Source organism: Python bivittatus, unplaced genomic scaffold, assembly GCF_059951505.1.
Source record: "Python bivittatus isolate LINGU-HERP-01145 unplaced genomic scaffold, Pbiv_v1 ctg000210_np1212, whole genome shotgun sequence".
Classification (NCBI taxonomy): Eukaryota; Metazoa; Chordata; class Lepidosauria; order Squamata; family Pythonidae; genus Python; species Python bivittatus.
In genome coordinates, this window is record NW_028277053.1 from 19059944 (window position 1) to 19075831 (window position 15888).

At 42.0% G+C, this 15888-nt stretch overlaps 1 protein-coding gene across 1 annotated transcript in view; it reads left to right on the plus strand.

Annotated features, from left to right (window-relative positions):
* Positions 1–65: 65 nt before the first annotated feature.
* The window catches only part of PIBF1 (progesterone immunomodulatory binding factor 1), a 71081-nt gene continuing 55258 nt past the window's right edge, over positions 66–15888 (plus strand). Inside the window, exons 1-9 of the mRNA XM_007427120.3 lie at positions 66–220; positions 1330–1623; positions 3090–3190; positions 4216–4414; positions 6247–6366; positions 8553–8686; positions 9872–9980; positions 10956–11137; positions 12091–12216. Coding sequence (XP_007427182.2) covers positions 1360–1623; positions 3090–3190; positions 4216–4414; positions 6247–6366; positions 8553–8686; positions 9872–9980; positions 10956–11137; positions 12091–12216 — 1235 coding nt within the window. The 5' untranslated portion in view covers positions 66–220; positions 1330–1359. The remainder of the gene's footprint in view (positions 221–1329; positions 1624–3089; positions 3191–4215; positions 4415–6246; positions 6367–8552; positions 8687–9871; positions 9981–10955; positions 11138–12090; positions 12217–15888) is intronic.

Genomic DNA, 15888 nt, shown 5'->3' on the forward strand with positions numbered 1-15888 from the left:
GGTGCGGGCGTTGCGTTGCCATGGCTTCGGAAGGCGCGCGGAGGGGGAGGCGGTGCCTACTCCCGCGCCTGCGCAGTCCGTGCGCCGGGTGTCGCCGGGCAGCGGGGGGCTTTTCTTCCCCCTCCCAGGGTGAGCGGAAGGGAGTTCCGCAGGCCGTCGCTCGCGGGCCGGGCCGATTAGCAGGGTTGCCCCGCACCGCCGGGGCTCAGAAGTCGAGTAGGTAAGCTCAGGCCGGACAGGAAGAGAAAATTTCCCCGGCTGCCTCCGTGACGCCGCTGGGCCGGAAGAGCCCCATTTAACGGACCGGGGGAGTGTGTCCGTTAAATCCGGATTTAGTGCAATGGACGTGCGTGGTGCCCGTCTCTGACTTTAGGCAAATGGTGACATTGACAAATTACCTAAATCTGACCCAAATTTGCCAATGGTGCAGTTGGTTTGGAAGCAGCAGGTTTCTCCATTGCATCTGAACTGGGGGGGGGGGGGGGTCCACAAAACTGAGGTTTAACACTAGTTTGTGGCCATGATAAAGACTGAATTGATTTGTGGTTTTGACTGTAATTCCTGTACCCACAATGTCACATTTAACCCTAAACTCTGTGAGTTGGGTAAGAAGATGGCTTATAACCACAGTATCTAAACAGTAACGCTGTCAAATTGGGGCTTTTTATTATGTTCTTTACAGGCTGTGGTTTTATACACCACAAACTGCCTATAGTCTCAAGGAATAGATGGCATACATATGTGGATTAATAAGTAAAATTCACTTTAATTTGAAACCAGGTTTGGGTGACAGGCTGAGTCAGTCACTAACCTGATTGAAAGGGAGGGATCAGAGGGTGGTGTTCATAGGAACCGCTCAGAACATGGTGCTTGTTGGAACTTGGTTTGACTCAAATAGTGTAGCGAAAGGGACCATTGTGTAAGTAATGAGGAAAGGTGGGTATGTTCTTCCTAATACCCATATTGGCTTGCAGCTGCCCATGATTGCTATTTACTGAGAAAATTGTGGAGTTGGCTGGAGGGGCAGGGGCATTCTTGGAAGAAAAAGATGAGGTCGAGGTTGTGACTGGCATTCTGCTTGCAAGATATCAGTTTCTCCCTTTTTAAATTAAAAAGATGTTAAGTGGAAAAAGGTTACTGTTAGGTACCAAAGAAAGTGGACATAGGCGTGTAGCTGCCCCAGAGTGCCAACTTGGGAGCTCCAGATTCTAGTTTTAGACAGAATTTTATACTTGCCATGTTCTACTTATTGCACAGTGAAATGAAGCTGTTTTAAAAACTGCTCCATTTACCGCTGCTTGCTTTCTTTTTTTTCATTTACTTTTTAAGCTCTCTGAATGTTTAGGAGAACATTTTTACATGCTGCTGAAGATGTCAAGGAAAAGCTCTAGGGATCCTAAGAAAGCAAATGTATCCAGCTCTTTGGAATCAGAAGATATTAGTTTGGAAACGACCTTACCCACTGATGACGTTTCCTCATCAGAAGATCGGGAAGGTACCATCAAAATTACTAGGCAACTTATTGAGAGGAAAGAACTGCTGCATAATGTCCAGTTACTAAAAATTGAGCTTTCTCAGAAGAACTTGATGTTGGATAACTTAAAGGTGGAATACTTGACAAAGGTAAGAGGATGGCTTTTTTTAAAAAAAATGCATTGCCATTTTCAAGTGTTTTAGGACTGAAAATGCTAGTTATTGGTAACTCTTGTTATTTGTTCTTGCCCTAGAAAAAAGTTGTTTCTCAACAGAATTTTCTTGGTACAGGTCCTTTCTAATTGGGTGAATCCTGTATTTATTTATTCTTAGCGTTTTATCCTGCCATTCATTGAGGAGCAAAAGGCAGCATACACATTGCTCCATCCTCCCATTTTTCCCTGTAAGATAGGTAGGGCTGACAGAAAGTGACAGCAAAGTCACCTAGTGAGCTTCCAGGACTGAGGGCTGCATCTCTTGGGTATCAATCCAACACTTTGCCCATTATACCATACCAGCAGTATAATTTATCTGGACCCAAATCAGCCAAGGTTCAGGCCTGGGCATGAGAGAGACAGCATTGGACACCCTGGTTGATGACCTATGTTGAGGTGTGAATGGGAGTAATGTGCCTGTCCAGCTCTTCTTGGACCTTCAGTACCATAGACCATGGTATGCTTCTGGACCATCTGTGGGGATTGGAGGCACTGTTTTGCCTCCAAATGGTGGCAGTCAGGTGGGAGAGATTGAACACAGTGAATGTTCTCTTGCGGAGTATTGCAGGGGTTGGTTCTTTCCTCCTTGCTATTTAACATCCGTGTTATGCTGCTGGAGGAGGTCATCTGGCAGCTTGGGGATCAGTTTCATCAATATTTTATTTATTTATTTATTTATTTATTTATTTATTTATTTAATAGACTTGTCCCCGCCCATCTCCCCACAACAGGGGACTCTGGGCGGCTTACAACAAACTAAAATCAGAAATACAATTAAAAGTTATAAAAACCAGACATTAGAAAGTTATATGCTGATGATGCCGAACTATACATCGTATTAGAATTGGCACATCCACATTGATCATACCAGGAGAAGCAGCTGGTTCCCCATTTCCATCAAGTCCAGAGGGCAATGTCCCAGAAATGTTGTTTTTCAATGGTGGGGCCAGCCCCGTGGAGCATCCTCCTCATGGAGATTCAACTGTCGCCCACACTGTGTGCCTTCCAGAAACAACTGAAGATGGAGCTTTTCCAGAGGGTTTGGGGGCCTAATGCCATATGTTGTGTTTGGGCTTTATTTGCCTTATCTTTATTCTGTTTTATTGTACTGTATTTCTTTGTCTGGTGAGCCGCTGAAAGTCCTGTGGTTGCGGTAGCATACAAGTTTGATTAATAAATAAATATTAAATTAAGTTATCTTGCAGTGCTTGCAAAACTAGATTCTAGCTAAATAATTCATCTCTTCTTGTTAATGTTGTGTGGAAGACCGATACATTTAAGGAATTATAATAAAGTCTGTATTTTCTCTCATTTTCCAGTAATGCAGACCTTGTACAGATCTAAATTGGGCTCACTTTAATAAATCATTATTTCTTTTCTGTTATTGAATTGTTGCTTTAGATTGAAGAACTAGAAGAGAAGCTTAACGATGCAGTCCACGAGAAACAACTACTCTCTTTACGACTAGATAACCAGCTGGCGTTACAGCAAGAAGATGCTAGGTATGGAAAGGAAGAAATCAAATTTAGAATCAGGAGCTAAATCAAAAGGGGCTGTTCCGATTTTATGTTACATACTTGCATTCCAGATCTTTGAAGAAGAATGCATTCAGAGCCCTGGCTGGGACATCACCTGGTGTGCTCCCTCCTTTGCTCTCCTGGAGATTTTTGCCCCCTCCCTTTTCCTCATTTGGGCAAACCATATTCCCAGACCAGAAAGCTGTGGCTTGTCTTAGCCCAACCAACTAGGCTTGGAAGGCAGGGTTAACTTCCAAATTCTGGTTTTCCAGTTAAGGACGAACTGCCAATTGGTTTCTTGGGCAAAGAATCGTGCATGGCTATTGCTGTGTCTGAGGAGGAGGAGGAGGAGGAGGAGGAGGAGGAGGAGGAGGAGCGAGTTGAAAGGTGCTTTGGTGTTTTTCTGAACCATTCCATGTATTCGGTTTATCAGCTGTTCAGACAGTGAGTTGATTTTAAGATATAGCCAGGTTATCACTGAAGGACGGTAGAAGCAGCGCGTTGAAAAAACAAACATATTTCATGAAATGTGATGTTTTCATCTTGGCAGTGGTTTTTAGAGGGGTAAGCCTTGCATTCAAGTCCTGACCATTGCGGATTAGGCTCTCCTCCCGTGCCTGCTTTCTGCAGAATAGGCCACAGAACTTATTTCTGAATAAGCATGCGTAGAATTGCATTGCACACTTCTGCTCTGCAGGAATCGCAGTAGCCTTGTTTGCCTGAAACTCAGGCGCCACGCTCTCTTTGGATCAATTAAGTTGAAAATATTAGCACTGAGTTTTAAAATCATGCTGGCTTTTTTTTTACAGTTAAAAGCAAAAAAAAAAAAAGTACATTTGTCTTTATCTTGGTAAAAGAGCATAAATAATTCAGGCTTACATGTCCTGTGTTATTTAAATATAATCAAAATAATGGTTGCTCTATGAACGGGAGTAGACTGGGAAGAATTAAAGGTACCGTCTTTGTAGGATAAGTTCTTTTAGGTAAATCACAAACCACTCTTTTCCTAGAAAACATCAAGAACTAATGAAACAGGAAATGGAAACCATCTTATTGCGCCAGAAGCAACTAGAAAAGAATAATCATCAGTTACGAGAGCGCTCTGGCGATATCCGTCGTAGCCTGCGTGACCTTGAGTTGAGCGAAGAATACTATGCCAAACTCAAATCTCTTCCAGAAGATGAACTTTCTATTCCTGAATACGTGTCTGTAAGTGCTTAAATTGAACAAAGGAAAAATGCATAATTTCTAATATAGTTATGCAATTGTTGATAAATTCTGGAATAAGCAGTGCTATGACAGGGGTATTTGCATTTTTAAAAATTCTGCTCTGTTTTTGGTATGGGCATGTCCGAGCTGCTTTTCTGTCTCCTTGCTCAGAAGCCAGAAAGTCATATTGTCCAGTCCTTTCTGCTACATTCCTCTCCTTGATAGCATCTCCCCAGCTCATTCTCATCTCTTTATTCATAGCAGATGACTACAACTTTTGTTGTGTGTGTGAATTTTTTCTTTTGACTCCCAAACATTCTAGATTCATCAGCCTGTTTTACCAGCTGCCCTGCTTACATTACAGAGCCCTTTCGGGGCACGTTTTCAGCTCCAAGAATTCTGACCCTTATTTCCGTGTATAGGTGATTTCACATATACTGCCCATAATCCAGCAAGCAGTCAGAATTGTTAACAAGGGGTTGGAGGCCAAAGTTTGGGCGATTCAGGGGCTTTTGCCTTTGATCTTAAGGGCTGCCTGCCTAAGATAAAGCTTGGGGTCTCTCACCCTCGGCATCTAGGGAGGAAGGGGAGGAGACCTGCATCTTCCTTGTTAAGGCACCAAGGTCCAGCACAGGGACAATGCTGATGTTTGATCCTAGTCATTGGTATGGTTCTGGTGCTCACGGCGATTCCTGTCTTACCAATAGCTTGTAACAGATTCTTACTCTGAATCCAAGCATGTGTTTCAGACTTTTTAAAATTTATTTACAGCCAGAGATGCAAACCATTAAAAGATAAAAATAAATGTAAAAGAATGCTCGTGATTAAATGACACAACAATTAATAGAGTGACAAATAGCCATATACATTTTAAGTTAACCATCTGAGCATTAGACCCAGGTCCTTTGTGCACTGAACAGAATTTAGCAACCTTTCTTCTTATTTCCAAAGAAAAGACTGCCAACAGAAGCAGCCTAGGTTTTCCTGAGCCAAGCAGCGAACAGTGTCCAGACAAAGGCAGGGACCCTGCAGGAAAGCAGGCAGAACTGACCGGGGCAGAGGCGGTCTTCCAGCAGGTGTTGTAGTACCTGCCCTCCAGCACCACAGATGGCATAGCCCATCAAGTCTAGCCCGTGGAAAGGCTCTTCCAGACAAAAGATTTTTCTGCTGGCTTCAGTGGCTGTGGTCTTGCTGGCAGTCAGAGTCAGGCCCAGGTGGCTTGAAGTCCAGTGGTGCTTTCTCCAGGGCTGTGTAGGGCTGGAATTCACTGTCTCTTCCCCGGGAGCACCTCTAGCTTCCCTAGAGTTTCACGCTCAGAAACGATGAGGTTGGGCAAATGAAGTAGCCCATTAAGTGCCAAACATGTTCTGTAGACTACCTATAAACTATGAATAGAATGTCTGCAACGTGATCGATCTTTGTTATACTAGCATCACTATGATACGGGCTGTTGCTTCTCAACAGGACTTTTTTTTTTTTGCTCCAGATTTGCAGGGGTGGGTAACCTGTGGCTGCTGCCTTCTTTCAAAAGTCTTTGCAAGCTGTGGGGTCCAGCCTCCCTTCCTCCCCCTGAATGTGCTGCGTGGGGAAGAAGAGGGGCTAAGCCAGGGATGGTGCAGCTTCCAGCAGATCGTCCTCAAGGGGATGTGGGTCTTGACAGAAAAACAGTTTCCCATTCTTGGAATAGTGCTGTGTTTATTTTAAGTGCTTTTCACAGAATTCTAAAAGCCAAATTCCTGCCTGGCAGCCTGGAGAACAGAAAGATATAAAATATTCATCATTCTTCCACTTACTTTGAAAGATAATGGTGTGCAATTGCATTGTGCCTCCAGATTAGATTTTATGAAGCAGTGCATCCCTTGAAAAACGAGCTAAGTGAACTGCAAGTCAAGAAGGACGCGGCCTGTGAAGAACTGAATGAGTACAAGTCTCAGCTGAAGCACTTGTTGGAGGTATGCGTTTCCGTCTTTCCTTCCAAACGTTCCTTTGGAGGATGTTTCAGCTCACTGGGCAGCATCCGTTCCCACGTCTGTTTTCCTAACTGGTCATTTAGTCTGCTGATGTGATTTCTGGCGTCAGGGCTAACCTGAGGGCTGCAGTCCCAGAAAGGCATTGAAACGTTGGGATTACTGCTACCGGGGGCGGGGGGGGGACACGGGGTGTGGTTAAAAAAAAAATCAAGATGGTGGATGCGACAGTGCAATTGAAGCTCTCCCTGTTTTTTGTTTGACTGCTACCTTTTCCATTTTTGTATCATGCCCCCATGTCCTGTCCAGTTCAAACGAAGGAGCAACTGTCAAGTTACACACAGCCCCTCCTCCCCTTTCTATTCATTGTCCAGAGGAAGAAAATGCAAACTTGGGGAAGTGAGCTTTTGCAACCTCTAGTTAATGTAGAAGCTGGGTTCTGAAACAATGGGTGATTCTAAGCTGACGGTTTGAATTTCATTGGTGGGAAGGCCCCAGTGAAAGAAGCGCTTTAGATCACAGTGCTGAGATTCCTCCGACGGCCCCTTCGCCTTCTTTTACCACTTGGTGTCAGCATCTCCTCATCGGTCGCACAGTCTCCAGGGTCTAGAGAGGTCTTCTTGACTCCAGAGACTAAAGGGGATCACAGATGCGGATAAGCCTCACCCCTCAGTCTGCAAAACATTCAAACTGTTTGGGTTTCTAGCCAAAGGACAGCCTTCCACCTCGTGCCTCTTGGCCGGACGTTAGTGGAATTGCTCCTAATTCTGGTCGTGTGAAGGCTGAGAATTGCCTCCAATGCACTTTCACGTAGCTCAGCTTCTTTTGCTGGGTTGTTGCGGGGGGCGGGGGTCTCTCTGACCCTGTTAAGAGAACTGCAGGACTGACATTCAGTGGCTCTCTCCAGGATATCTCAATCTCTTTAGCCCCATCCATAACTGAAACAAAAACTCAGTTCTCTGACATAAGTATAAAATTCTGGCACTTCTGCTGGGAAAGATTCTGGCATTTAATTCTCTACAAAGTTGAAATAGCTATAATTATTATAAATACTTGCTAGATGTTTCATGTGTTTTGCTGATATGTATTTTGGACTGCTGCTGCTGCTTCTGGAAAAGCTTATGTGCAGTTTTTAATAATTATACTAGATGCTTACTAAGAGGGTTTTAACTAGCAGAGGCCAGAATTGCACATCAAAAAGAGAATCCTAGGCCAGTTTTTGGAAGGGAATGATTGAAACAGGGTGCTTCCTATTGCTAAATGCTAAAAGTTTCTCTCGCCTTTCCAATATCACTTGATTCTACTGTAAAGAAGTTTGGCAGTACAGTACGAATTTCCTCAGTAGGCTCTCTGACTGAACAAATGTAGGTCGTAACAGGTCAGTGGGCTTCAGGGAAGATTCTTGTCTCTCCTGTTGACATACAAAGAGGGTAATTTGGAGAGAATTAAGAATGTAAGAAGATGCATTTTTAGGGGGGCTTGAGTGTAAAGTAAAAGGCTCAAGTTGTGGAACTCTTGGGAATAATTCAGGGTTCCTCAAATGCCATCTTTTTAAGTATCCTGAATGAAGGTAAAGGTAGAGATGCTCTCAAGACCAGCCTGACTTTGGTTTCAGGTCGCACCAACTCTTCTTACCTTAGTTACCTCCTACCTAATCAGAGTGAAGGACTCTCTTAAAATGTCGCCAAATTCTGTTTAATAGCTGGCGAGATCCATCAGTTTGATTTGATTATATTTTTCAATTTATCTTAGCCCTGTTATATCACATTAATCTTATTTGATTAATTTTATTCTGCCACATGAGTCTAGTCAATGACTAGACTGAAATAAAGTGAGTTAACTTTGACTTCCTGGACAGGCCCAGGTCTTCACATCTAACAAAAGGAAGTACTTCTTCATAAAGCTGAAGTTGTTCTCTCTTGCTGCTCTTTGTACGATTGAAAGGTCTTTCCCACCATCCTTAAAATAACCTCCTTTACTTCTGAGTGCTAATTTGCTTACTTTGAACTTGCCGATCAGGTTCTTACATTCATACATTCTTCTTTACTCCAAAGATTAGAAAGGTTTCAGGTTCATATTTATTTCCCAGTTTTCTCAAGGAAAAAAAAAAGGAAAACAAACTTCTCTAACACAATTTGGGGCTTTAAATGTGAAGGCCTTTTTTTCCCCAGAGTTATGAAATGGAAAGAAAAAATCGGTCAGAGTTTGAAGTGCGATGCCAGCGCTTAACAATTGAACTAGCTGACACAAAACAAATGGTTCAGCAAGGAGACTATAGACAGGAGAACTACGATAAAATAAAAAGGTAAGTTTGATCACCTGTCATCACAGACAGAACTTTCATGCTCTTTGCAGCATCAGATAATGCTGTTCATACCCTTTGTCCCTTTTAAGATCCAGAACTATCTACTGTAACTTCATTTGACCAAGTATCTGCCTTTTAACAGATTAAAACTGCATTGCATAGCATAGCATAGCATAGCATAGCATAGAATAGAATAGCTTTATTATCATTTCACCATACACTACACACCAAGTGCATAATAAAATGAAATTCCATCGCAATTGACTCCCAATTTGACATGACTAAATACAATTTAAAATACCATGGTACTATACAATATACATTTTTACCATCTGGCAGCAGAGTACATTTTGCATTTTATAAAAACAAAAAAACATTTAACAAGCATTCAAAAGTCTAATAGCCTGGGAAACAAAACTGTTACTCAATCTGGCTGTCCTACATCGAATACAGTGGAACCTCTTCCCAGAGGGTAACAATATCTCGATTTGTGTAATAACAATTAAGGTTAAAAAGACCTTCCAGGTCTTATGGGTTGCTAAAAGGTAGAACAGGTTGCCTCACAACATGATGGACTCTTCCTTTTCTTAGCGGCTTTTAAGCAGAGGCTACACAGCCACCAGCTGAGAATGTTGTTGAAGGGAATTTCCATCACAAGATGGATTGAGCTCCATGATGGTCTACTTCCTTCATTTTTCCTGCAAGATTTATACTTGTATTTTGAATCAAGCATTTTAAAAAGTGGACGTTTGAAGGCTTGTCAAATTCACACCAGAATCTTCCCTAGCAGATGACAACTAGCAGGTCAACAGAAAATTTTCCCTACTGTATTTTTGTGTAGGATTGCAATAAGCATAATATTTCCACGGTGAAATTATGCTGAAACAAAAAGTTTAAATAATGTATGGGTGATCTTGGGAAATCTTGTTATCTTGGTTCTAGTTAGCTCAGGTTTTCAGAAAGTATGTTGGAAAAACTCAAATACTGCAACTAGAGCAAATTTGGATGTTATTCTTGGACTGAACCGAAGTGATACTCCTAATATATCCTCCTTTGGTAACAAGAATATCTGAAAAGCAGTGAGTGTTAAATTTGCACATGAAGAGATTGCACAAGAACTGGAAAGTTGAAAGTTCAGGTTTTGTAGTCTTCCGATTATACACTAGTGTGTTTTTCTCTCAACAGTGAGCGTGATACGTTTGAACATGAATTTTCAGAGCTCCGAAGAAAATATGAAATACTAGAAGTTTCACATAAAGCCGTAACTGCAGAAAGGAATGACTTATCCAAAGAGGTGAGATGTTCATAGCTCATTTAGCATGTCTTTAAATGTTCATTGAGAAAGATACCAAAGGTGGCAGAAGAAGGCACTTTTTTAATGTATTTTTTTAAATGCCCACGCAGATCATTTATTACAGTTGTACTTTGGAATACAACTAGAGCCCTCCATTTGGTTGACTCTCCATAGGAGAGCTGTTTGTCAGGGAGGAATTGGTGACCCCCACCTCCCTCCTCTGCCCATCACTTTCCAGTTTAAGGTCTAGCGGAAGGTGACTCGCCTGCTGATTATCCCATCTCGATACTGATCAATATTGATTCCCTCTTTTACGTACAATGCTTCTGTCTTACTTTTTTCTTTGTTATACTAGCACAAATAATAGCAGTAATACTAATAGTATTATAATAGTATTAATAGTGAAAAGGATGCATACGTTTCATAGATATCAGTCATATATTTAAAAACTACCAACTGAGTAAAGAATTAAAAGAGTGATTAGGTCCACATATAAAGGAAAGGAAAAAAAATTGCCTGGAAACTTGTATCATAAAAGTCCTGCAAATTTGATGAGATTACTCAAATGTCCTCTTTCTTCCCCTGTTGTCAAAATAAAGAACCTGATTTAGATGTTGCCAAGCCACTGTTGCATATCACGTGCAGATGTAGCCTTCCGGCATTGTATAATTCTTTGGGCTCCCTGCCCCATACATCAAGTGTCCATAATTCTGAAATTCCAGTCTTGGAGATATAGGGCCTTTGACGAGCAGCAATCACGATTAGGCCATGTTGCCATTCCAGTGAATTTCAGATTAAAATGGGGAAGTTAGTGGGACAGCTGATAGCATAAACCAATTATTGCCCTCCACACTGTGTTGCATCCAGTATCAATGTCAGCTGCATTTTAAGCTCAAAATAAGCTAACTGCCATGAAAACAGGATATCCAATTTGTGGTATTTTTGCTGCCTTTTTTTTTCTTTTTTTATGAAAAGGCTGCAGCTTTGCAGCAGTCAGTTACTTTGCTGCAAAAGGATAAGGATTACCTCAACCGACAAAACATGGAGCTTAGCGTCCGCTGTGCTCACGAAGAAGACCGTCTTGAAAGGCTTCACATTCAGCTGGAAGATGCCAAAAAGGCTAGAGAGGAAATGTATGAGAAATATGTCGCATCCAGGTACGTAGCTTTATTCATCCTTTCAGCACTGAGAGGCGATTCCATCAGAATGTTTCAGGAGAAATTACTTAGACCAACCTTCCCTGCCCTTTGTGCTCCCAAGAGTTTGGGGTCCAACTTTCAAGACTACCTGAGGTGGGCCATGGTGACCCACTTAGGTGGAAGGAGTGAGGTTGGGGAAAGCCGAGTTAGAGGAAACAGTGGCAATATTCAGTTATTCAAAGACAATGGATATGTGTAAGTTTACTTTCTGGCTGAGCCCCTAGGTTTCCATTTTTGTGTAAAAGAACTGACTGGTCCAATTATCATTTTTCTGTTATTGCTAGAGGAAGGGATTAAGCCTGTTAATTAGGTTGAAACTTATTATCCAAGGTAGTTTACTGTCGTCTCTTAAAAACTGGTAAGGTAACCAAACCTGATTTTAAAAATATATAGTTTAAAATGCAGTGATCCTGTAATTTCTTTACTTCAGTAGTAGTGAATCACTATAGGATTATCTACAGTGTTAAGCAATGCTAGCAGCATTAATACTCATTTATCTGAGAAGGAACGTGTGTGGAATTTAAACAGTAAGAGTATTGGTCCAGCTTGTAACAGCTTAGAAACAAGTTTGTTCGCTTGCTTGTTTTTTAAGGAAACTGTAAGTTCTTCTGCCATTTTAACTAATACTAAGCTTGGGTGGCTGACATCATTTCAGGAAGAACAGAGGCAAAGCAAATTAATTTATTCATTTATTTATTTAGAAGATTGATACAGCTGCCCATCTTATGGAACACAGCTCTGGGCAGCTAACAACGGTGATAAAATCACAAACGCTAAAACAAAAACCAAGAAAAAACAAATATCTTTTAACCATTGGGCGAGTTTTATCAAAGTCAGAAAGCGTTATTCTAGGAGCATTAATGAATTTTGATAACACGTTTTATCTTAACATTTTAAAAATTATTTTTAAGAGATCACTACAAAATGGAGTATGAAAACAAACTGCATGATGAATTGGAACAATTAAGGCAGAAAACATCCCAAGAAATAGAACAGCTTCGAACAGCTACGAAGGAAATGTATGAGCGGGAAAACAGGTTGGTAAACATACTTTTAGGCATAAAGCTATATACAGACTAATGACTGCATCTTCACCACAGTGTTGCAGCATGGAGTGCTCCCCATTCAGGAACCCAAATGCCCTTTCTATTCTCTGCCTCCTGCTCTTTTTTTAATTCTCAAGCACCCTCCAGCTTGTGGAAAAAGATGAGAAAGAGGCCTTGCTGCCCAGGAACAAAAACAAGCTGAAGATCGTGTGGCGAGGGCCCATTGGGAGACCCTGGGCGACAGCAGCAGGCGTTGGAGGCCTGAGGAAGGGACTGTCGGTGGCCCAGAGAGGGGGATAGAAGCTGGATGGAGCAGGTGTTGTGTTTTGAAAGGGGAGGGTTGGGCAGGGTGCATAAACTAAGGAGGGAGCACTAGTGCCATGTGGGGTGATCCTGAGTAAGGGCCACCAATTCTGGGTTCAGAGGAAGGGGCTTATGCTATTCATCTGGTCAAAGCATTTGATGAAGTACACTGTTCTGGTTAGTGAGCTAGTTGGAGCCATACCTGTCTTCAAACTAGCACTCGGGGAGTGCTCCTCAGTCTTGCCTCATCAAACGGGAGTAAGACCAAGTGGGTCCTGAACTCTTCAACATGGTATCGACAGCTTGACAAGGAGAAAGATGGGATACTTAATCCATCTGCAAAGGATACAAAACCAGATGGGATAGCTAGTGCCTTGTAGAAGAAATAAAATTGAAAACCATCTTGAAGGAGTGGAGGGATGCATTTAGGAAACTGAAATCTAAAAAAAAAAAAATACTAGCCTGGGAATCCGGCTTGGTCATAGTATGTGGGAAAAACATCTGGAGTAACCGTTCACAAGCTGAACATGCATCTGCATTATGGCTACAAAAAAAAGGCAAGTGCCACACTTTAAGCTGCCTCAACAGAAGTACCGTTTCTAAAGCATCAGCTTATTCTGAGTTGCTAAGATCCCACCTCGGTTATTGCAAGGGAAAATGTGCTGAATGCCGCCCAGAGTCACTTTCTTGTGAGGTGGGCGGCTGTGCAAATACGATAGATGAATAAATAAGTAAATAAATGTGAATTGCCCCTAGGATCAGAAAAGAGGGCTAAGCATGAACAGGGCACTATTCCATAAACTAAGTCGTGAGACAGAAGTACAGTGGTCCCTCGGGTTGCGAACGCTTCTGTTCACGACCAATTCGGGTCATGAACAGCACCGTTCGCAAAATTTTGCTTCCGTCCGCGAACTCCGCATCAGGTGACGAACAGGATCCGCGGCCATTTTCCCTCCCATGACACGTGGTCGCGGCTTCCTGTAGGGAGGGGGACTCTCCCTCCAAGCAGTAGCCACCTCCCCACCCGCCTTCCTGTCCTCCACGCCAGAAGTCGCATCGAGCAAGGTTAGCGTTCTCTCTCTTCGTGCTGTACTGTACTGTACTTTGTTTCATACTTTTGTGGTTTAAAAAAAAAATACATATGGTTCAGAACGGATTAACCGTATTTACATTGAACCTTATGGGAAAATTTGATTCGGGTCGCGACCAATTCGGGTCGCGACCAGAGTCGCGGAACGAATTAAGTTCGTGACCCGAGGTACCACTGTAACTCTCTGGCTATTGACCCTCTCCTTATTGGGTGGGATTTATAATATAGGTTAGCAACTAAAGCCCACTCTCGTCAGACTTAACGTGCCATAGGGTTGTGCAGTGCTCCAAGTTCAGTGTCCAGCACGTGCTTCAGTGTGTGTAGGAGCATAAGCATAACGGCTCTGCAATACTTTTTCCCAGGGACACACGGCTGCCTTCCATGGCTCCTGCAGGTGGACTTGAACTGTTGTTGTGATTTTTATGGAGATTGATTTTGTGATTGATTTTATGGAATTGTTAAACTTACCATGGATAATTTAGCTTGTTTCAGTATGGGTGTCTTCATATTGATTGTGGTCATAAAGAAATAGTTCCCAAGGAAAGGACTCAGTTCTTGAAGCGGTTGCAGAGAGATGCTACTCCCGCAAGAAAACGAGAGAGAGCGAGAGAGAGCTGCTGGGGACGAGAAATAAAAAGGGGTGTCCGGAGTTTGTTCACATTGTTGTATGCTCCATTGGCAGCTCCGGGGTCATTCGCATTTTGAGCTTTATAGTCTTGGTGGAGTGGATGGAGGTGACTGATGGAGAACCTGTCTGAAAGTGTAGACATGCTGCACAATATCAATGTGAACAGAACATTTCAAATTTGGTCAGTTTAACTGTCCGCTATAAGCGAGAAGTCTTGCTTTAACTTACCCAGAAGGCAAAAAGGCAGCTGTTACACACACACACACACCCCCGAGCTCTCAGGTTGTGGATATCATGCTGGGGGAGCTTGCTTCTTTGGCATTCCATGTGCAAGCCTGGAGCACTGGTGGCTGGAGCCGCCCCTGTAAAACAAACTGCGTTGGGTGACATCTCTCCGTTTGATTTCTAGCCCTAAATTCTTTGCCGCTGCCACCACCTCTCCTTGCCGCAGATATATTGTCACAAAATGCAGTGAAAATCCAGAATGACCCTTAATAAGTTTCACGTACATCCCTGCCCAAAAGCATGTGACTAAAGCAAACAGAAAGAGAGAACTTTTATATTAACTTCCTTTTATATGGAGAACTTCCAGACAGAGGGATATCCAGTTTTGGAGCACCAAAAGGTTTTCACTTCTGAGTAATTGAGAGGACTTTGAGTCTGCTTTGATCCTGATGAATTTTGAGACTCTTCAAATCAGCCCAGTCTAGATTGAGATTCTTCCAAATCCAGCACAGCCCCCTAGTTTCCCATCACATTATTTTTCATTAATTATTGAAAGTAGAGGTGGAGAATTCTTTACTCAAATCTCAAAACTGGCAAGGTAAATAAAATGACATTTTTCATTGCATTTCTACCAAACCACAATTATTTAGTTGTTATTTTCTTGAAATCCTTTTCCAAAAACTTTATTTTTCACAGTGAAGGAGGCCTTAAAAAATCCAGAATATAGTTCTTATTCACAAAGCCTACAATAATAACAATCCTACTGACTGGGTACAGAGTTATTAAAATGCAAACGTAAAAATTGTGACAGGGAACAATGCATAAAACACAGGTTTGTGCATCAGCTGGCTTTGCACGAACATGACAGAAATGTCAGATTTAAAATTATTTGAGACAGATGAAGAACTAAAATAAGTAAGAAAGTGTTTAGTCCTTATTTACCTTTTCCTTCTCCTCCTTTGCCAGTCAGCTAAATTATGCCAACCACTAATTGCATCATGGAGATTAACAAATTTTTTGCTTCCCATGTACTGACTTGTATTGCATTACATAAAACAGCTTAAGGTCTGTTTCTTTATGGAGCTTTGACAGATGTAAAAATGTTTGCAGGCAGTATGGCTAAGAATATTGTTCTGGAAATGTCTGGCAGAAATTCTGTTCCTCATCTTGAAATTATGATTACTTACTGCCAAATCCCGAATGTCCATGATTTAAAAGAACGTTTAAGAATCTTAAAAACAATGCTTTATTTTTATCCTTGTTGGAACAGAAGGGGTGTGGTGAGTCAGTGAATCATTCATGCTTCCCCTGTATTTCTGTCCTCAAACTTACGTGCTTTCTTGTATGTATCATTTCATGCTTTATGTGTTTTAAACTTGTACTATGTTACAACACTTAAATTGGTAATTTCCACTTC